The sequence below is a fragment of the Pelodiscus sinensis genome, chromosome 10 (assembly GCF_052426305.1).
Source record: "Pelodiscus sinensis isolate ZL-2025 chromosome 10, ASM5242630v1, whole genome shotgun sequence".
Classification (NCBI taxonomy): domain Eukaryota; kingdom Metazoa; phylum Chordata; order Testudines; family Trionychidae; genus Pelodiscus; species Pelodiscus sinensis.
The window spans coordinates 34,638,747-34,661,576 of NC_143061.1; the positions used below are offsets into that span (position 1 = coordinate 34,638,747).

Here is a 22,830-nt window from a genome sequence, read left to right on the forward strand (position 1 = left end):
AGAGACCGTATGTGGTTACAACAGAGCTTAAGGGATGGAAATTTTCTTACATGAAATCAAGAACAGCTCTGTGCTGCAGGGCAGGCTAGTTGCTGAAAACTGGTGGGCTGTCAGGGTAATGAGCTACATGCCTAAGAAGCAGGGACCACTTAGAGTAGCCATAGTGAAGGAAAGAACCTGTTGGAATAGGCTATTGGCCATGGGCTTTGTCGTGAGATGGATGTTTTGGACAAGTGTCCTTGTTATTCTGGCCTTTCCTGTCTATAATTTACTGTTGCCAGTTATACTCATATCATCGTTGGTAGGGTGTGAGGATTAGGTATAGTAGTTAGTGAAACATTATTTTAATAGGTGTCTCTAAATGGTAAATGTTTTAGCATAAGCTTTGTAGGGTTGTCAGCTCTCTCAGACAATGTTGCTGCAAATGGCACCCAATCGGTAAAACTGGCAACACTCCATATGAATCACAAAAATTCCTTTCTTTGTGTTTCTTTTTCCACTTAGAATTTAGTAATTGGATTATAACAAGGCTTCTACGAATTGCTGCAGCTCCAAACTGTCACACGTTACACAAGAATATTTGTGATGTTATCTGCTCTCTCCTGTTTCTTTTTAAAGCGAAAAGCTACACTGTTTTTGAAGTGCTGACAAAAGATATACTGCAACTTTTCCAAGATCTGATTTTTTTGCATGAAAGAAATATACAGCGACAACCTCAGAAGAACTTGGTAGTCTGGCCAGTGGTGGTAAACAGGTTTTTAAGTAAGACAAATGAAAATCTAGGTTATTTAAGCTCAGCCACATTACAGTTGATGGACATGCATGATGTGGAATACTTGGAAATTACATTAATGACTATTCTGATTGACATTGTTTCTGATGTGTTTTTTGCGAGAGAGGACCTTATTCTGTGGGGGATAGGCTGTTCCCTGTTGGAGTATGGTAGACCAAAAAATAAAGTTTTAGCCTTGAATCTTTTAATAAAATTGATCCAGTTAGGAGGGCCTCCAGAACAGCCTGCCAGCATTTTCTTCACAGTCTTTTTTGGAATCTTACAGTCACTACTTGAAATGGATGTTGGAAAATTAGAACTCTTTGGAGAACCACTGTTACTCTTGGTGAGGACATTATTTCCTTTTGAAGCAGATTCTTATGTAAATATTGAATCTGTCTACTTAAATATGCTGTTAGAGAAACTTCGAGTTCTCTTTGAAGCTGATGTGCTTAGACTTCTTCAGTCGGACAAGTTGAAAGCTGCTTTGTGTCACATACTTCAATACTTTCTGAAGTTTGTTCCAGCTGGATATGAATCTGCTTTACAAGTAAGAAAGGCCCATATCTGTGCCATATGTGGAATTTTTGTTGATACATTTGGAAGTCAAGAAGAACAAAAGGTAGGTTAATCTGAAAAAAAAATATTGTTTTTCTCATCCATCTATGTAAAAAAGAATACCTAGAAATGCTTTATGGTAGATTATTGGGTTACAGTTAAAGCATGTCCTTCCTTCTGTGTCTGTAATTACATTCTACACATAATGTCTAGATTCAGGCCCTGATTCTGCAATATGATGTGTGTAGGTCAGGGCTGGGCAATAATTTGTGAAGAGGGACCACTTCACAAATTTGTGAATTACTTGTGTGTATTACTTGAAGTATAAATTTGTGAAGTGGTCCTGGGTTGCCTGGAAGGGGCAGGACCATGAAACTTCCCATGTTCCCCTGCCCACAGATCCTGATTGGCCTGGAGTTGGGGGAGTGGATGAAATCTTTTGTCCCCCACCTACCTTGAAGGGGCTCATAGCGCCTAGAAGAACTGCCAGCTATTTAAAACAGCTGACAGTTTCCTCTGGCGCCATGCGCCCCTGGCTGGGGGGAAGAGACTTCACATGCCCCCACTTGCCCAGGTCTCAGTTGGCCTGGGGGCGGGGGAGCGGTGGACCGCTGCAGGCCAGATCGATTGGCTTGGCAGGCTGGATCCAGCCTGCAGAGGCAGTCTTGCCCACCCCAGGTGTAGGTGAACCTTTATGCTTGCCTGGAGCTGCATGAAGCCAGTAGAACTCCATGCAGGTAGCATCTTGCCCGCACACATCATAATGTAGATCTGAGGTTCAAGGTTGTCCCTGCCCTGAAGAATGTACAATGTACCTCTACTTCTATTTTAAAGTACATATCCCATTTTTGGAGTTCTATTAAAAAAATAGGTTGCTTTTAATGAATGCAGATTGGCCATCTTTACTTACATGTAAAAGATTAAGAATTAGATAATGTTTCTTCCAGCCAAGATGCTATTGATGTGTTTGTATGGTGGCTGTGGAAATCTTATGGAACTTATTAAAAAATTCTTTTAACAATTTGGGAGAGGCTACAGATGTGAATGTGGTTGAAAAGCTTATTATAGGGCAGGAGACGAGTGTATTGGAACAAATTACAATTTCATAAAATACTGGTAAAATTAGCTGACTAGATAAAGACCTCCTCAATAGTTACTATGAGCACTATGGCCAGCAAGCAGGAAACCCATGCTGAATTTTCTAGACCTTTCTGCAGTTTGGTTTCTAAACCTAACTAAAGTACAAAAAAAAGTGGTAGGGAAGTAACATGTTTGCCTTATGTTTATTGTATAGGTAAAATAAGGAAATAAAATGGACTGAATGGATAATCCTAACTGACTAAACAATGTGAATGAAAGAGAACTAGCAATATCAATCCTCTCTCAGAACATAGTACAGAAAGCTGCATTGAGATATGAAAGCTTTTGACACATAACTGAGAGACCCGTAAGCACTTATTCACATAAGTAATTCTGTGTGGTTTTAGAGTTCAGTGGGATTACTCCCCAAAAGTAGATATTCCATGTGCATAAATGTTTGTGGAATCATATTCTTATAAAATATTTTTTCCATTTTCTGGAGCTGACATAAAGTTGTGAAACATTTTTCCTTTGCTATGCATGAAATATTGCCACGATCCTATCTGACTTGACAAAACAAAAATCAGCTTACATAATACTGCTTTTGTGTGTTTCATATTTGTTTTTTTGTAGTATCTGGTGAGTCCACTTTATGCAGCATTAAAAACAGAAGGGCTGGAAATCATTCAGGAACTTCAGTGTCGGAACCAGCTGGACACTTCTGATACAGATGGATGGAGCAGCAGTAGTGATGAAATTCCAGAAAAAAGGCAACGACTAAGTCTGTCAATGAAACATCCAAAGAAATCACCTGTGCCAGCAGTGTATGATATTTATTCAGTAATTATTTTTATAGCAGTTTGGCTAGATCTTGCCCGTTAACTGGATGGTGAATTAGATACATTCAAGATATTTCTTTTCAGCATTCCACAGCATTCCTGCATTGCATCTATTTTTTAAATTTTATTTTTCAAAGTATAAATGTGCAGAGATCATTTTGTGGATTAAATAATTATTTGCCAAATTTAATTTAAAGTAAAAAAGGGATATCTTTTGTTGCTCGGTACATAAAACCAAACAATTTTTTGTATAGCTATAAATTAAAATAGCAAAACAGAGAGTGTATAATACTTTAAATTGTCTGTTTTGCAGTCTTTATGTGAGCTTGTATGTGCCATACACAACATATAACCCAGTCATATTTGTCTGGAGTCTCAAATACTCCATGATAATATACTAGAGGATTTACCTGTTGTTATCCAGGTGCTTGTGGGGACTCGGGGTAGGGGCTAGGAGGTGCAGGACTCAGGCAGAGGGTAGGAGATACAGTGCAGGGGACTTAGGGCAAGGTGTGAGAGATGTGGCAGGGCCAAGGGCTGAAGGCAGGAGTTAAGAGGGCTCAGGGAAGGAGGTGGAGATTTAAGGGGGCTCAGTAGAGGGCTGGGAGGTGGAAGGTCGTACTGGGACAAGCTGTGGTGGCACTTCTCCAGCTGCAGCTTCTGAGGGGTCAGGACTGCATTGGTGACCCCTCCCAATTGGATCCTGAGAGTGCAGGGCTGGACTGTCTGACACCGAACCCTGGGAGCAGGGGCTGGTGGCTCCTCCTGGGGACCTGTGCTGCTCTTCCCAAACCCTCCCTAGATAGTGGCTCCTGGCGGAGGGGCCGCCTAGGTCCCGTGACTGACCAGCGTGCCAGCTCCCCTCCCCTGGTGGCTCCTTATGGGAAGTGGGGCTGGGCAGCCTGGCCCACCTGCCCTCTACTCGTTGGGAGGTTGAAGCTGGGCTGCCTGGCCCCATTCCCTTGGCCTCTACTTGTAGGGGTGGGGAGGCCTGGGCTGGGCTGTCCACTCCCTGCTAGCCTCTACTCTGTGTGGGACAGGGTGGGGCTGGGCTGCAGTTCCCACCCCCTTCCACCATTTGCGGCAGGGAGAGGGACCTGAGGCAGGGCCTTGCTTCCTGGCCTCCCTGCCTCTTAGCTTGTACTGGCAAGGGCTGGGGCTGGGCTGCAGTTTTTGGTCTGCCACACCACCGGTCTCTACTCACAGTGGGGGCAAGCCTAGCTCACAGTTCCCAGTCCTCCCGTCCCCCAAGCATCTGGGCTGGCCATGTTTTCTGCCCCTCCCCCAACATCTCCAGGCAGGGGACCAGGGCTGCATTGCCTGGCTTCTGGGGTGGTCCTGCGGGGGAGGGGGCTGCAACGCAGGGCTGGTGGCCAGGAGGGCTCCGCCTCCATTCAGCATTGCGACCAAGTGCTGTGGGGAGGGGTTTGGGGCAAGGGGACCGCTTACCTGGTTCGATGTCAGGCAGGATGAGGAGCTCAGGCCGCAGCTGGCCACTGTCTTGCTGGAGTGGGCATCTCCCTGTGGTCACTGCAGTATATCTCTTCCCTGCTCTTACTACTCCCTAGGGGCACTCAGCAGTATTGTTATCCTCCAATCTGTCCCCTCCCTTACCATATTATGGAAAACAATCCCATTCTAGGCACATTTTCCTGGCACAACAAACCTTGACCTTGCTTTAAGTTAGGATAAGAGGAACCTGCATACTAAATGTGGTGGTCCTAGCTCTTATTGTTTAGGAGAAGTTCTTGAACAAACCGACTCATAGATGGACAGACAGACTGATATACCTTTCTGAAATTATATATATGAATAATTCACATGTATTTCATTTTTATTTTAATACTAGCCAATTAGTCCGTCATAAGACGGGATTTTCAGGTCTCTCCTCCACGTCGGTCTTCTCTCCTGAGCCTCCGGTCTCTCGCTCCATCTCTCTCTCTCTCTCTCTCTCCTCCTATTGCCTCCCTCCCCCCCCCCCGCTTTCCTCCGCCTTTTGCCTCTCTCTTTCTCTTCTCCCCCTTCTGCCTCTCACTCTCCCTTTCTCTTTTCCTTCTCCTGCCTCTCACTCTCTCTCCACTCCGTCTCTCTTTCTCTTCTCCCCCTCCTGCTTCTCACTCTCCGCTCTCCTCTGTCTCTGTTGGGGATGCGTGCTCATCCATGCCTCGTCTCCTGGGCGTGTAAGTCACCGTCCCACTCCCCTTTGCCTCCCGCCGAGGAGCTCAGTTGACTTTTGCGCCTCTCAGCCGGGCTGCGGCGCAGGAGCAAGTGGTGCAAACAGCCTCTCTTTCTCTTCTCCTCCTACTGCCTCGCCCTCTCTCTCTCTCTCTCTCTCTCTCTCTCTCTCTCTCTCTCAGCTCTCATCCGCCTCCTGCCTCTCTCTCTCTTTCTCTTCTCCCCCTCCCGCCTCTCACTCTGTGTTTCTCTTCTCCTCCTGCTGCGTCTCTCTGTCTCTCGCTGTCCTCCGCCTCCTCCATTCTCCTCTCTTGTCTCCTCCACGTACTCTGTGTCTGCTCCTCTTTCCTCCTTTTGAATCCGGCGCCCTTTCCTGACGTCAGAGACGCACGCTTGTCCAGGCCCCCCCCCCGCCTCCTGGCTGTTCCCTCTGGGCAGCACTGTTGCCTCCCGCCATGGAGCTCGGCTGACTTCTGTGCCCGTGCTGTGTGGGGAGCGCGGACCCCAAACAGCCGTTTGTGCTGCTTGCTCCCGCGTGGCAGCTTGGCTGAGCAGCGCAGAAGTCAGCCGAGCACCACGGCAGGAGGCAACAGCGCTGCCCAGAGGGAACAGCCAGTGTTACAGAGTCACAGACATTGGGCTACTATATATATGATACTTAAGTAGGTATTCATAATTTAAAAAATACAGTTTTGTTCCTATCTAAATGTATGCATTATTTGTATAATTGAATGACTGTTTTAGATCCTGATTTTGTTATTAATGATCTAAAGAGACCACCAAAAATGTATCCCATCTAAGGAGGAACATTAACGCACTCCATTATTCTGTTCTCTCAGGGTATATCTACACTAGCCCCCTAGTACGAACTAGGGAGGCTAATGTAGGTATTCGAAGTTGCATATGAAGCCCGGGATTTAAATATCGCGGGTTTTATTTGCATCTTCCCGTCCAGGCGCATTTTTAAATCCCCCTAGCCCGAACTAACTGCCCGTGGCTACACGCGGCAGTCAAACCAAGGACTTAGTTCGAGTTAACTGTTACACTCATTCCATGAGGTGTAACAGTTAACAGTTAACTCGAACTAAGTCCTTGGTTTGACTGCCGCGTGTAGCCACGGGCAGTTAGTTCGGGCTAGGGGGATTTAAAAATGCGCCTGGACGGGAAGATGCAAATAAAGCCCGGGATATTTAAATCCTGGGCTTCATTTGCAACTTCAAATGCCTACATTAGCCTCCCTAGTTCGATCTAGGGGGCTAGTGTAGACATACCCTCAGTTACTTACATCTTTGATCCATGATAACCCTTTAAAAAGGTGATTGTATCTTCTACGGCTGACGTTGACTTTTTCAAAATAATTAACTAAACCTTTATTTCTCATGAATGCATATTAATGAATACTTCTGAAGTTGATATTTTGTTCTCTCAAAATATAAGAATTAAATGTCATTTTTTTTACAACTACATTTTTGCATTCAAAACTGGCTAGTTTGAGCATTGTTTACTTGGAATTATATGTTGCTGAACAAATACTTTTAAAAACTAAAAATAATGTGGTTAATTACAGGCTTAGTCCCATGAACATGAAAACAAAGAGTATGTTGTGGAATGCAATAAACAAAAAAGCTGCCTCCTTATTATTTCTTCTGGAGCAAGATGCTCTGAAAGCAGACATTCTTCAGACTGTAGAAGGGGTCGCAGCAATACTACGACTAGCTGCCTTGTGTACAGTTCATTGGTCTGAAAATTATAAGAGGTAACAGTTTCAAGTTGACACCTATTGGTGTCTTGTAAATATGGAATTACTCCTTTGTGAACTTGTGTTAAAGAAATAAGATTACCTGTGTATTTGTCATGCAACTGCAGGAAAACTGCATTTTGAATAGCTGTATTTTCATAGATAAGACTTTTGGTTATATTTTAGGAAAAAGTGGTAACATTATGACGATCACATGATTTCTAAATCTTTTCCTTCGCAGCCTGGATCATAAAGCTGCTCATATGTGTAGTGTAAGCAGTCATAAACGTAATGCTGCTTGGTCTTCCAATTCTGAGGTGAATGTACAGCTGAGCTGGATTTCTTCTGACTTTGTCATGAGGGTAATCACTGCCTGCAGGAGCCTTTTGGAGTCTGCTGCTCAGATTGCTAACATGGAGCCAGTGATTGACAGAATAGTGAAAATCTTTGATGCTTTATTTTATATGCAAGGTGAGAAGTTGTTGAAATTAAAAGCTCTTTCTTGAATTCTGATACTTTGTAAGCTTATAACTGCAGAGAGAAGTTGGTTTATTGTGATGAATTAATTTATTAAGGTCTGGAGTTTGTGCTTGAACTTAATGCTCCACTTTTCATTGTACACAATAGGAATACAGGTTGCAATAAAGGCCGTCCCATGAGCTGGAAGTTGGCAGGGAGATTTTTCTTTGTGCAACCACCTTGAAAACGAGTAAACTGTATTTTCTTTTTCATTCATGTGTGCTTCTGTTTTTTCTGTTCTTCTTCGAACAGAACCAGTGTGTGGACAGTGAATATGCCTAAAAATGAATTTTGTAGATTTTACTTTTTGCATAACTTTACAATGTTTTGCTCTAATACATCATTGCTTCACTATTTCAATTCTAAAATGCAGAATTCTGATATATGGGTGGATTGTTACTGTATTTCTTTATAGGAAAATAAAATGTATTCTATGTAGCTAAATAAGAAAGTATATTCACATTCATTTTATAAACCACATAGATTAACAAATATGATTTTATGTGGATTTTCTCTAGTAAAAAGCCATCTCAATGATCAGACTCTTGAAAATTTATGTGGAATGTTATCTCTACCATGGATTTACAGCCATTCTGATGACTCTTCTTTCAAGCTGTCTCCTTTCAGCTCTGACCTTCTAGGTCTGAGTCAACAGGTTGCAAATAGTTTCTGTAAGTATTGATACTATATTAGAGTTTTTCTACGATTGCACATTCGTGTATTTATTATATGGCATATACATTGAGGTTCATTTAATATGTGCTCTATAAACCCATTTGTTAGTGACAAACAGAAAGATTACTTTGGTATGTGCTAGGTCTTACCTATCAATTTATGTTCAAAATACTAAATTTTAATAAATATTCTAGTGTGTAATCTTCTGAATTTGAACTGATGTATTGTTGTTTCCCTGAATATCCAGTTAGCCTGATTCAATAGAGAACAATGAATTGGCCAACCAAATCCTCAAATCTGTATCTCCTTCCAAGAGGAGGTATTTACAGTGCCAGAAAGCTAGCTGGTTCCTTATGATTTATAACAAGTGGGGAACGTATAGCCTTCAGCTTGACAGTATATTTTCTTTCCGCTAGTTTGTCTTGTTCTTTCTACCCTATTGGCAACAGAAAAGAACGAAATAGTATTCAAAGCCCTTTGTAACGTTAATTTTTTGTTTTGTTTATTTTTTCTCCCCCTCAGCACCTCAAACTCAGTCACATTGTGTATTCCTTCTGTCTCTGTTCCCAAAAAACGTTTGTCTGGAGTGGAGAAAATGTGTTTACCATTGCGCACTACAGAGTTCTCATGAAGTCATCCGAGCTAGTGGTGTTAAAGGATTCCCTATCCTCCTGCATCAATTAAGTGTGAAATCCTTCAGCATAATTCCCAAAAGTCTCTTGTATGTATTAGTGCTGCTTTCATCTTTCTGATTACATGGTTGAAAAAGAAAATTACTACAGAATGTTAGTGTTGGTGGATTGTTATTTTATTATTTATTTACACAATCGAAAATCTACTAGGAGTCTCTCAGAACATATGAAAGAAATAGTCTTTGCCTGTAGATCTTAGTCTAGATCAGGCCTGGGTAAAGTACCCTTCATGGGTTGGATCCAGCCTGCGAAGCCGCCAGATCCAGCCCACGGATGCAGTGGGGGGAGCCTCAGAGACTCTTTGCCTGCCCCCCACATGCTGCTGAGAAAAGCAGCTGTTGTGAACTTGTAGGGCTCTGTTTTAACAGCTGTGAGCCTAGGGGAAGGAGGAGTGGCTGTGGGCACTGCCCCCGCCCTCAGCATAATCCTATTGGCCAGTTTCCAGCCAATGGGAGTTGTCTGTTGTCAATCGGCAGCTTGTGAAGCAGCCTCCCCCTCTCCCTCAGGCTCCTAGCTGTTCAAAAGCCACATGGCCCCTGCACCCAACTTGGGGACAGGGCAAGTAGGAAGTTTGCTTGGGAAGGCTGCTGGATGGGAGTCAAGCAGATAAGTCTCCCGGTCAAAGCCTGCCTATGGCACCCCAACTCTTTGCCCCGCTACCACATACAACCTAAAACCTCTGCCCCATATCTCCTCCCAGATCCTGCATGCCAATCCCCTGCCCCATGTCACAATACAAATCCTCTGCCCCCCTCCTGTACCCCAATCCCCTACTCCAGGTCACAACCGAAACCCCTGCAACCCAGTCTCCTGCCCCAAGTCACAACTCCTTCCTACGCTAGGTCACAGGCCAAACCCCTCCACCCTCTTCTGCACCATAGTCCCCTTCCCCAGGTCACAACCCAAACCCCTGAACCCTAGTCCCCTAACCCAGTCACAACTGCTTCCTTCACTCAAACTCCCTCCCAGACCCCACACCCTCTCCTGCACCTCAGTCCCTTAATGCAAGCTCCCTTCTTCACTCAACCTCCATCCCAGAGCCTGCACCTCCTCCTTTAGTATGGGAGAGTGCGGCCCTTGGCTACTTTCCAGATTCTTGAAGTAGCCTTCCATGAAAAATTATTGCCCACTCCTAATCTAGATACATAAAAACAAAGATAGGGAAGGGGATCATTGTGCAACAAAATGTGAAAGAAGTTATGCTTGTGCTTCAACTTTTTATACATGTAAGTGGGGGAATGGCCCTGCTATTGTGGGGAACTTTCCTGGCTTCTCTACTACCCCGGTGAAATGGACCAGGGAAAGGATCTGAGTCCCCACTGCCACTTCTTTTACCCAAAGGCCTCCCTGACCCTGAGGTCTCCCCTTCCACTCTCCTGAGTAGCAGAATCCACGAAATTTCAACAAGGCTGGGCCCAGGTTTTCTGGGGTTTAATTCCTGACCTTGTAGTCACTTAGGGCAGGGGCTAAGGTGTCCCCACTCCTGGGTGCTCTCTTTACACTGGATACTTTCCTGACCCACTGATTATTACATACGGTTCAAAGCTAATACAATTTATTAAACAGAAACTGATTAAAAAGAAAAGAATAAGGAAAAAATGAGAATGGTTAAAAGAGAACACGCAGACCCGCTCTGTGGCACGGGGACATCACAAACAGCAGTCTGCGGAGTGTAAGGACAGTTCACAGTCTGTTCCTCAGAAGTCCCAGAGCTCTTTCTCAGGCCCTAGCTGTGCTGCAAGGGGTGGGGGCTGCAGGTTGGACATGCTTGCTCTGGCAGTGACCACACGACTTCAGGCTCTAGGTGGCAGGACCCTTCTTTCAGTTGGAGTTACAGTCCCTCTCCAAGTCTGGCCTTCAAGGTCTCTTGGCTGGTGGCGTCTCCCTGCCCAGAGCCTCTCTCCTCCTCCACTCCACTTTTTGCTGGTTCAGCTGCTCACCACACCCAGCTGCAGATTATGCTACTTTGCCAGCCTCCAGCTCTTTGCATTGCTTCTCTGACTCCTTTGGCTCTGGTCACTTCAGGTCTGCTTCTTAGCACAGGATCTGTGCTCTTTGGGCTATATGGGCCTCTGGCACTGTCACTGCAGGTCTGCTTCTTAGCACAGCTTGAACCCCTTGCTGCTCTTCTTAGCTCTCTCCCCTTTTTCTCAGAGACCCAAAAAATCCCAGCTCACATGGAGGATGGAACCTGGCCTCCTAATTCCCTCAGTGGCCTGTCAGACCTGTCAATTAGGCTGACCTGGAGTGTTGGCCGCTTCCCATTGTCCCTGAGGGACTGTCAGTCTCATGGACCCTTCCCCTTTTGATACTGGGAGCTAGCCAACCAAAAACCCCCACTGAGTTTTGGTAAGGGGCTAACAGTCTCCTTACATTGTATCTTTCTCCACCTCCATTCTACATTATCCACCTACATGGTAGATTTAGTAAGTTTGAGGCAGTGACAAAAAAGAAAAACACAGCCATTTTAGTGAGCAACTATTTATGTAAACACTTAAATTTGTTACATTCAATAAAAATTTCTATATATTTATTACATATAAAATGCAAATGACTATTTAAGTGATGTACTGAAGATTTTTTTTCTTCTTTCATTACAGAGACCAAATCAATGATGTATCTGAGTTAGTCATGAAGGCTTGTGCCAGTATTGCTGGGCAATTAGCTTGCTATCTTGCTGGGACCTTTAATTTAAGTCCTTATTTAACAGAGCCTGATATTGAGCATGTAACTTACGATATTTTGTGTAGCAGCTTCACAGTGATCTCTTCTCATGAAAATACACGTTCAGTTAAAGTCTCCATTTTCAAGCCATTTTTTAATCTTCTTGAAAGCAAAATACCTAGTTCAGTAAAGCTAGGTAAAGTGGTTTTATTTTTTTCTTTGCCTTCATGCTCTTGTGTAACATTCTAAAATTACTTCTTCTGTCTTTTTTTGCCACCCAACTTCTATGTTATATTCCTTCTATCAGCCTGGAACTTGTACAATAGGTAAGAAGAAGAGTGTTTGCTCATGGCTTGACAACACGTCTCAGGTGTCAGACCTGTGATACTTTGCTGCTGAGTGCCTTCATCTCCTGTTGAAGCCAGTGGGGATTGTGGTTGCTTAGCATGTAGCACTAAAGGGCCCCTCCTTAACTGTTAACTTGTATCTTCTATTTTATTCCTTCTACTAATTCTGCTCTCTAATTCTACTCTTTTTTTGTCTTTTTCATCTTCCATCCTATTTTCCCAGACCTTATTTGCTTTCTTTTAAATATGTTATACATTAATACTAGACCTTCTCATTTAGATCAAGCACTTGACTTTTGAAATGGTTGATGAATATGCAACTTTCTAGAAGCAAAATTGTACTCATGATCTTTTCCATTGTTTCTAGCTGACAGAAGCAGAAAAAAATGGATGCTTATCATGTAAAAGCTTCTGTTCCTCAACATGTAAAATTGACATCTTACTATTTTTATTAGCTAACATATAGTCAGCATTTACAAAATTGTAATGGTGATGCAGTGTAAGCAAATTACAGTCACTTGTGTACTTCTGTACATCATATTGGCTCAACAGGTGCCACTATAAGTATATAAACATGAACTTTCAAGCATGGTTAACTTAGTATCAAATGTTTATTTTAGATGTTAAGTCCAATTAAATTTACTATCTACTGTTGTTACTTTTTGTGCACCTTTTCAGTGGAAAACTAATATTTGGTATAAATCTGAATTATAAATAGCCATTTTGTTTGACACTTTTTAATAACTTTATGAAATATAGAACAGTCTGCTTGATGTTTTTATATATTATTTCATCATTATTTTTTCTGGTACATTTTACAAAACTTTAAACACTTAACTTCCTTTTCCTTTTCCCTTAGCATTTATAGAGAATATACCACATCTTTGCAAACATTTGGACTTTAGAGATGATGAATCTGATATAAAGATTCTTATTGGAGCTTTATTAAATCTAATGGAAGATCCAGACAAAGATGTAAGAGTGGCATTCAGTGACAATATTAGGAACATATTGGCATCCTTGGAGTCTGAGGAAGGATTCATAAAAGAGGTGAACTCATGTTTTCTTTACTGATGCCAAAAATGCAAAACTTTTACAATAAAAACAATCTTGTTTTTACTAATGAGTTGAATCATTTCTCCTTTTCAAATTTGTTTTTTCAGCTTTTTGTTTCAAGAATGAAAGAGGCCTACACAAAAGCTAAATTATCAAGAAATAATGAGTTGAAGGATACATTAATTCTAACAACAGGGGATATTGGAAGGTATCTTTTGGTTGTATGTTATATTTTGAACATTCATAAATATTTTCGGTTTATAGTTCCGAGACTATTGTTCACAACAGTGAATACAAAAATAAGTAAGAGTCCTCATCTTTTGAAGATAGATCCACCAGGCAGACCCTAGCAGCTGTACTGAACTTTGGTGTATTTCCAGGGGCTCCATATGGAAGAGTCTTCTGTCATAGGTCCAGTTCTGTAGGCTAGGGCTCAAGTGACAGTATTTTTTTTTCTTTAGAAAAAGATAGCATTATACTTAGATTTGGAAGGATTAGATTTTTATTGATAAACATTGATTTCACTGTACATACACAAACTGACAAATTATTTCCATCTGTAATTATTGAAATTTACAGATGGGCAAAATTTGAACAAGTAAAAAGCTGCTTGCGAACTGGAGCTTGGTTTAAGGATATGTACTATGTATATTTTGATGTGATATTGACAGTTTGTGTTTTAACTATTAAATATTTAACTTTTTAAATCTCATATCTACTATCACTAAATAATTATTATCTGACACTTCCATGCTTTCCTAAAACTGAAAATTTAAATTGATAAAATAAAAAATGCTGAATAATAAAGATATTATCCTTCAAAATTAATGTTAAAAGTTGAATTCTGCCAAGCTTAATTATAAATAGACACATTAATTCAAAGTCTTTATACTAAATGACTAAATTATATATATTCATATTTGTTGAGATCTTTATCAAAGCATCCATTTTGTGCATAGTGGGAGGTTATGTAAAATACAGTGACAAACTGTGTTTTTCATGGTAACCTGCATATGTTAAAGTAGTCTCACAAGTGTTGTAACTAGCATCTCATGCTAACTAATTTTTTTTCTGCTCACTTTTTGAAAGGGCAGCGAAAGGGGATTTGGTGCCATTTGCGCTCTTGCATTTGTTGCATTGTTTGTTGTCAAAGTCAGCATCTGTGGCTGGAGCGGCATATACAGAAATTAGAGCACTGGCTGCAGCTAAATCTATAAAACTGCAAGCCCTTTTCAGTCAGTACAAGAAGCCTATCTGTCAGGTAAGGAGAAGGGGTATTACTTTCGGGAACATGTATTGCTAGGTTGAAAGGAAGAATGTTGCCTCACATATGATTTTGTGTGGTATTGTTTTCCCCATTCATTTTTAAAAGTAGTTCTGAAAGTAAAATTTACAAAAATATTCTGTTTAATGTAGAGTACAAACAGGAGGAGTCCTATTCGACAATCAATTTCTGAAAGAAAATGAAACCTTTAAAGGAAGAATAGGACTTTTTGACTTTTGATTGGATTTGTGACACTAGAAGTGCCACTGTCTTATCCTCTTATGTCCCAGCTCTCTACTGAAATAGTAGAATCACACAATCTTTTGTGTTATATGGCTCGCTCCCTCATAGGATCTACTCTTAAAATTGTTACTGCATTTGACCTTTAACTTAGAAGTATAATGTGACAGTGATTTTTCCCCAAAGGAATTTAAAAAGTTATGGTTTTCCTCAGTTTTTAAATATTCCCTACAGGCAATAGTATAACATCAATTTCTAGCTACCCAACATACCATCTTTAAGTTTTTCAAAGTAAAAATTTTAAAGTACAATTTGAGTATCATCAAATGATCCATGGTTTTCAGTTTGAGCCGTTCTTAATTTAATATATGTAAAAGAAAATGTAGCTAGGATGCAAGAGAAGCTATAACTTTTACCCTTAAATGCTTGGCAGTATATTGTTCAGTGTGGATTTTCTGCCCTGGAGGTGGGAAATTAATATTGAAAGTTACCTTTTAATGTTTAGTTTCTAGTGGAATCCCTTCACTCCAGCCAGATGGCAGTACTTTCTAATACTCCATGCCAGAGTAATGAGCTGCAAAAACAAGAAGTTGCTCATCAGAGAGAGATGGCCCTGGACACCTTGTCTGAAATTGCCAATGTATTTGATTTCCCAGATCTCAATCGCTTTCTGTCTGTAAGTTGATAATTCTTTTTTATTTCTGAACTTTGGAACTTGGATGTTTTTAAAATTTTAATGAAAGATTCACAGGAAGATGATGGAACTCTGGAATTTGTTTCTTAACCCCTTCCTTCTCTAATTGTTAGTAGATAATTGGGATAATTTAGAGTTGCTGTTTCTGGCTGCTCAAGCAGCGAAGGATCTGTTCAATCCAGATGTTGGGACATACTGATCTGTGTAGGGATGTTAAAATGAGTTTAAGTAACTGTAACCACAGAAAATTACAGTGGTTACACAGTTACATGCAGGGTGGCAGTTGGCTCCCTGGGAGTGGATACATGTGGGGAGTTGGCTTTTAAGCTGGTTCCTTGCACTTACTGGGAGCCTGTGTGTAACTGTGAAGATTAACTAATGAGCCTGGGCTTATTGGTTAACCATGGACACGGTTACACTTTTATATCCCTAATCTGTACTAGTGGTTCAAAGTGCCGGAGGACATGTACTACCTAAGTATTAAACAAAAGTACTCATTTGCTCAAAATATTTATTGGCTTTTGCAGCTTCTGAGTAGATAAGATGTTTTTTGAGCCTTCATTTGAGATACTTTTTTTTCCCCCTCAGCTCTAAGTAATCTTATGATCTCTGTTTTTAACAGAAAATACTAATATGCTGTAGTTAGATGACATCTTCATTTGTTAACACTCCTCCCCTTCCCCCCCGCAATATAAACACTGTTGGTTTTCTTGAAGGTCAAAGGGCTTGTGTCTATTTCCCTGACGTAGGGATGTGAACAGTTAACCAGTGGGAGCTAGAACAGAGCCCTGCCTGCCACGGGCAGGTAGCTGCTCCAGCGCAGTCCCTGCCTGCAGCAGGCCTGGGCACAATGCAGGCAGGGGCTGCTCTGGTGTCCCTGCCAGAACATCCTCTCTTTGCGGTGGATCCAGGCGTCCCACAGGCAGGGGTTGCTCTGCTGTCCCCCCACCCCCTCCCCGCCTGCTTGCACTCCTTTAATCGCTTAACCCAGCGTTTCTCAAACTGTGGGTCGCGACCCCCAGGGGGGTCATGACCAACTTACAGGGGGGTCGCAGATGGATCTGGTTTTTTTTTTCGTTAAAAAAATTTGTCTCCCCCTGCGGGCTCTGTCCGGTAAAAAAAAAAAACCATGAAATACTGGACGGAAGCCCGGCGGGGACAATTTTCCCCTGACGGGTCTAGTAGGGGTAGGGGAGTAAGGAGCGCCACAGAGTCTAGTGATGGGGGAGCAGAAGGGGGCAGTTGCCGGGCGCCAGAGCACATGTTGCTCTGGCCAATGTGAGCAGCAGAGACTGGCAGCTGGCTACGTGATGCTTCTCCTACACGCTGTGGGCTGAGGCAGCCCAGCCAGGCTTCAGGCGCAGCCACTTTAAAAGTAAGAGTTTCCTCTGGCTTGGGGGGAGGGAGGAGATTAGATTGGAGCAGGCTCCCAGACCCTGAGGCTGCCTGCCTCATGGGGAAGGGGTAGTGTACTGGAATGGGGGGGACATTAGCGGGCCTGCATCAGGGAGAGGGGGGAGCACTGGATGGAGGAGGTGCTGGGGGGCCTGCCTCGGGGGACGGCTGGGTGCAGTCCCAAACAGGACAAAGTGGTGCAACTTTTGCTTAACAACTTTAGCTCCCCCCCCCCACACACACTTTTTTTTTTATTTTGCCTAACAAGTTGGGTGGGGGTGTTTGTCACACACATTCGTTTAGCATTTTAGGAGGTCGCAGTATCACAAAGTTTGAGAACCCCTGGCTTAACCAGTTAAACTATATTGTTAACTAGTTAAACAGGATTTTACATACCTATCCTGAAGTTCAGACTAGAGGAGTATGACTAGCGGTGCACACCAAAGTGCTGTGCTACAGCTTCTTGTATTGATGCTGCAGGTGTGAAATATAAGTTCCTAATTTGCATTAGTGGTGTCCCGTTTGAAAAGGAGCACAGCCAAAGTTTTCACACAAGTTCAAACTTTTTTTAATCCGCATTTGGTTTGTTGGCAGTGGTGAAAAATGTAACTGTTGAACATGATTAGAGTGGAGTGTTCTGGCTGTGTTTTTTTGTTTTTGTTTTCCTCCAGATTTCCTTTTGTTGAAAGATTATTTAGACAAACCTGAACATTTGCTTGCCATTTGATGGATTCATATCTCCTGTTATTGCAGCCCTATGAAATTACTATTTTTCCATTAGTCTTTCCATAACTAAGAGATATTTTGCTTTCTAGTATCCTTGTTGATTCATTTTCAGTAAGTCAGTCTTAACTCAAGATGATAGGTGTACAGGTATATTTTCATATTGACATTCCAAGGTTAGATGCAGAAATTTTCTGTAACTGTTGTATTTTTAATTTGTCAGCGAACCCTGCAAGTTCTACTGCCCGATCTTGCTTCCAAGGCCAGTCTTGCAGCCTCTGCACTTATTCGAACCATAGCAAAACAGCTGAATGTAAACCGAAGAGAAATCCTCATCAACAACTTCAAATACATCTTTTCCCACTTAGTCTGTTCCTGTTCTAAGGATGAGCTCGAGCGAGCACTTCACTACCTCAAGGTAACTTGAGCATTTGCCAGCTTATTAAGAGTAATAATGGATTACAAGCTAAAGATATCTTTTTCTCTTTAAACACAATAAAGTAAAACCTGTGTTATCCGGCACACCTGGGGATTAGGGTGTGCTGGTAACCTAAAAATTCTGGTTATCTGAGAGGGTGGCGGGAGCTCTGTGGGGGCCAGGATGTGGTATGTTGGGGGGGGCCACAAGCTGCGACGGGGGGGGGGGCAGGATTCGGCCTGGTGAGGTGGGGTAGAAGCCAGGGGGCAGGAGGTGGAGATGGTGGGGGCAGGAGCAGCGGGGGAGTGGAGTGGAGTGGAGGGCTGGCCTGCCGGGGTGCCAAGAGCTGAGATGCTTTCTGCTTGCTTCTGGATGCCGTTTGCCCCTCCCCCAGGTACATGCCACACACTCTTCTGAGAAGCAACCCGGCACGTAAAGGGCTAGTTTCCTTTTTGTTGTTTCGTTTTGCTTTTCCCAGTATCAGAAATTTTCCGGTTTCTACAGCTTTCTGGATGCTTAAGTAGTGCAGATTTTACAGTATATTAAAGACATGTGAGAACTTATTATATTAATTTTTTTCTTAAATATATTTTTGTACATAGAGAATAGTTTTGTCAGCTTATAGTCCGTTCCTTTTGGATTTTGAACATATGGGTTCAGAGCTGACAGCTAAATTCAGAGCTCGGCCTTGGAAGATATGAATTGTCTGTCATATGACTGATTGGAAGTTTTTCCTTGGAACTATTGGACTCAAACATTCTGTCCATAAGACAATTACCGCATGTAATATATTTTGAGTATTATAATTTTTTCCTCTACCATTGATATTGATTTATAGAATGAAACAGAAATAGAACTTGGCAGCTTGCTGAGACAAGACTTCCAGGGATTGCATAATGAATTATTGCTCCGTATAGGAGAGCACTATCAGCAGGTCTTCAGTGGTTTGTCAATATTGGCTTCATTTGCGTCGAATGATGATCTGTATCAGGGTCCCAGAGATATAACATCGCCTGAGCTAATGGTAAGGAGAAATAAATTACATCTCTTTTGAATTCAACAATTCCATTCTCTGCTGTGAGGGAGGGGAAGGGAAATTTGGTACATTTTGAGCACCTCTCAAAAATTTGTCTGTATATAAACAATTTTTTCCTGTGGAACGACAGACTGATATCATCACATCACTCTCCATCCACAGGCTCCACCCTCACATGGGCTTCCTGCCTGGATGCTGTTCAGGGACTGGCAAAGCCGTCTGGCAGCCTAGCCTGGGCAGATTCCGTGTCCCAAGGGTCCTACTTGCTCAGCTCTGGCCGCAGCCTTTTGGGTGGCCCGTCCCTTGGTCCAGGGGCTGCTTTGGCTGGTGCAAGGCCCAGTCATGCTGGGAACGGAGGCAGGTTTCACGCCCTGGGGCGCACAGCTTGAGACCCAAGCCCAGCCCATCTCCTAAGCCCAGACTGTCTCCCTCCTGCCCAGCCATGCGTGGGGCTGCAGCAGCGAGCAGCGCTTCTGCAAGGCAGGCAAGGAGGCACCCAGCAGCACTGACCTGGGCAGCCCAGGCCCCTTATGCCTGGTGCTGCAGTTTCCCCTTGTGGTTGGAGCACCAGTGCTGGCTTTCCACTGCGACAGGAGGGAAGGGAGAGAGAGAAAGCCCAAGCCTCGCTGTGCAGGGAAGAAGTGCTTTCTCTCCCAGGCTGGTTAAACAGAAGCATGATGTCTGGAGGCTTTCCCTGCACTCCCATTGGCCAGAATCCGGCTAATGGGAGTAGTGGGAGGCTGAGCCTAGGACTGGCATGGGGCCCAAAGACCAGTAAGTGCCTCGCCAACTCCCTCATGCCCAGACCCTGCACCCCAGCCCCCTCACCCACCCTCTAAGACCCTGCACCACTAGCTCGCTCCTGCCCCTGGCCAGACACCCTTCCCTCACTGCCCTCACCCCACTCCTGTCCCATCCCCCCTTGCCAGACAGCCTACCCCCAGCTTGCTCCAGCACCCTACTTCCCACACAGACTTTGCACCTTCATTTCTTCCTGCACCTCACCTGCTTCCCAGATCCTGCAGCCCCTTTCCTATGCCACTCACTGGAAGCCCTGTCACACATACTACACCCCTCATTTTTGGCTTCCCCCTCCCAATAGGGTTGCCAGGTGTCCAGTATTAACCCAGACAGTCTGGTATTTTCAACTCCTGTCCGGTAAAAAAAAATCAGAAAATAATCGGACACCTAATTCAGTCAGTCTGGTATTTTATGGGTTATTTTCCCCCTGCCAGGAGGCGAAAATACCGGACACCTGGCAACCCTACAACACACTCAGCAACTGGGCCCAGCCCGGAACCCCTGCCAGGCCCCCTGGACAACACTCTCTCCCCCCACCCCCCACTTACCTGGTTCCGCAGGGGCTTGTCTTGTGGTTGGAACAAAAAAACCAAAATGGCCACTGGCAAAAAAAAGCCTTTTCTTAAAGGGGACATGATGATTTATTTTATTTTATTTTATTTTATTTTATTTTATTTTATTTTATTTTATTTGCTTAACTGCTGTTGGGGTCCCTTTTTGTTTTTCTTTTTCTCAACAACTTTGGTCTCCCCCCTTTTTTTTCTCAACAGAACTTTTGTTCGGTGGTTTTTTTGGGGGGTTGGGAGGGGGTTTGGTATTTTTGGTTAAACCATCTGGCAACTCTACCCCTCGAGTCTAGGGGGGGGCCACAAAATCCTCTGAACCTGAAACCCCAGAATAGTTAATCTGGAGTGAGGTGTTTAAGCTGGAGGCTGAATCAGTGAAGGTTGGGGGTGTTTGGAGAGGCTTTTTTTTCCCTTCTCACTTGTGTGGTCTCCAGCTGATTTTTCTGCAGGTCAGTGGCCCCGACCCAAAAAAGGTTCCCCACTCCTGCCATAAATAAAGACAATACTGAAACTTTTTTGTGTTGGACATAATATTTTACTTTATTTAAAATGAAGCCTGGCTAACAAAGCCCCAATCGGGGACCAGTCCCCATCTGGCTGCAGAAAGGGCTGGAGGCGCTGAAGGCAGCCCCACCTCCTGCAGTGGCACTGGTAGGCAGAGAGGCCATGATCTGGGCTGCAGTGGACAGAGGGGGTTGGCGAGCATAGTGAGCAGGGGGCACAGCCCACTAGTGATATATAAAAACCTGAAGAAATGTTTATATTTCAGTAGTCTACATTAAATAGAACTTGTGTAATGTGTAGATAAAACACACAAATAGATATTAAAAAAGCACAGCTGTTGAAGACTTCCATATAATTGAAGTAATAAAATGGCATATGTGCAGCCAGTGATAATTCTTTTTCAAAATAAATTATATATATATTGGCAAATCTTTGTTTGCTCTTTGGTGTGTGGGCTAAATTATCTCAATAGAGTCTTTTTTTTATTTTACCATAAAGATGTACTTACAGTTAAATGTCTTTCCATTCACTTTATGCAGTCAGGCAAAATGTAAAAGCTGACATTATTAAAAATTATCAATATGCGGTGAAACTTACTCAAACAAGGAAATAAAATGGATAAATTGTCAGTTGAATGTTTAATTTCTAAATATTTCAGAATGTCTTATTGGTAAATGTTTATTTTACATTTTTTTAGGCTGATTATCTACAGCCTAAATTGCTGGGTATCTTGGCCTTCTTTAACATGCAGTTACTGAGCTCCAGTGTTGGCATTGAAGATAAGAAAATGGTGAGTGAACATGAGTTTCAACAATAAAAGAAGGACAAGTATTTGGTGTTTTCAGGCAACACGATGACCAACACAGCAGGCTACCTTGCAGGGATTAAATTGATTCTTTGAAAGTGGTATTAAGCTCATGGCAAAATCTGAAAATCTGCAATTCTGAGGCAATACCTTTTAGCTATGAGAAACGTGCCAGGTTCTCTTTTAAGCAGCCTCCTCTAGCAAGTGAGTGGTGCTGACAGTTTCTGCAGAGAGTTGCTTCCAGTTGAAAAAAAATTGCTGTCTTGCCAAATCTAAAGGTCACCTTTGCATTTCTTTCCTGTCTTTGATTCTGTAGAGTTCTTGTTGAGATACTCTCATCTTTTTACCTTATATGTCTCTGTCCTTGCTTGATTTGCATCTTAGCTTTAGTGAACACTCCTTCCACTTTATCTATATTGACTCCTCTTCTTCTCCCTCCGTGGTGTTCCTAGAAGTTTTTTCTCCTGATTTCTCATCTTGCTTCCAGGCTGATAATTCTCAGATCTTCCTTTGGATGTTTCTTCTTTAGTTTGGGCTCACATTTCTTCCTGTGTTCCTGATATCTCCTGGATGTTCTGCCACTCTCAAATGTAACGCCTCCGCTTCCTTCACCATAACCATTGACAGATTTACAATTTTCCTAGTCATTCAAACTCACTGATCCAGTTCCACATGGGTTTTATCTACTAGTCTCTTGTCAAATGTTATTACCCTCTATACAATTTCTAAAATCTGCCCTCTCTTCTATCCTACTGTTGATTCATGATAGGGTTCTGTCTCTCTTTTTTTAATTTTTTTTTTAACTGCTGTAGCTACCACTTCCTCTGACGTTATTGACTCTTTCTTCAGTCTGTCAAACATATTGCCTGTAAAGTAATGTTTTTGTTGTCACCCTTGCACTCCTTTGTTGGTTCCCTGTTTATTTGAACATCTGCCCCTACTTACATCTCAGACTTTGTTTCTCCCTCTTCTCCTGTCCTAAGTTCTGCCTCTGTTCCACTGAAACATTCCATTTGCATCTTTTATGGCCCTTTTTTTTTCTGGAATGATCTCTCTTTGTAGCAAACATCTTCATTCTCTGTCTTTTAAAATCCATATTTTAAAATCTGTGTATTTCATCTAATTTTCATGGTTTACTTCTGAAATTATTTGTATATCCTTCCTTGCCCTAACTTACTCCCAAATGTCTCCTTCTATGCTTCATACATATTTAATATTCTTTGTTTATTGTAATCCCTTACCTTTCTTTGTCATTTTGTTTCCCTCTCT

General features: G+C 42.7%; 1 protein-coding gene across 3 annotated transcripts in view; it reads left to right on the forward strand.

Moving 5' to 3' along the window:
• ATR (ATR checkpoint kinase) overlaps positions 1–22,830 on the forward strand; it is a 94,830-nt gene that overhangs the window by 12,940 nt on the left and 59,060 nt on the right. For all 3 annotated transcript variants that reach the window (XR_012906227.2, XM_089780844.1, XM_075937650.2), the window contains exons 4-17: positions 505–1,394; positions 3,044–3,234; positions 6,992–7,180; positions 7,404–7,633; positions 8,200–8,352; positions 8,879–9,077; positions 11,649–11,908; positions 12,919–13,109; positions 13,223–13,323; positions 14,205–14,376; positions 15,125–15,295; positions 17,655–17,849; positions 18,688–18,873; positions 21,454–21,546. Coding sequence is in view for 2 of the 3 variants with exons in the window: in XM_089780844.1 (XP_089636970.1) it covers positions 505–1,394; positions 3,044–3,234; positions 6,992–7,180; positions 7,404–7,633; positions 8,200–8,352; positions 8,879–9,077; positions 11,649–11,908; positions 12,919–13,109; positions 13,223–13,323; positions 14,205–14,376; positions 15,125–15,295; positions 17,655–17,849; positions 18,688–18,873; positions 21,454–21,546 (3,221 nt within the window). In the remaining variant the exon portion in view is untranslated. The remainder of the gene's footprint in view (positions 1–504; positions 1,395–3,043; positions 3,235–6,991; positions 7,181–7,403; positions 7,634–8,199; positions 8,353–8,878; positions 9,078–11,648; positions 11,909–12,918; positions 13,110–13,222; positions 13,324–14,204; positions 14,377–15,124; positions 15,296–17,654; positions 17,850–18,687; positions 18,874–21,453; positions 21,547–22,830) is intronic.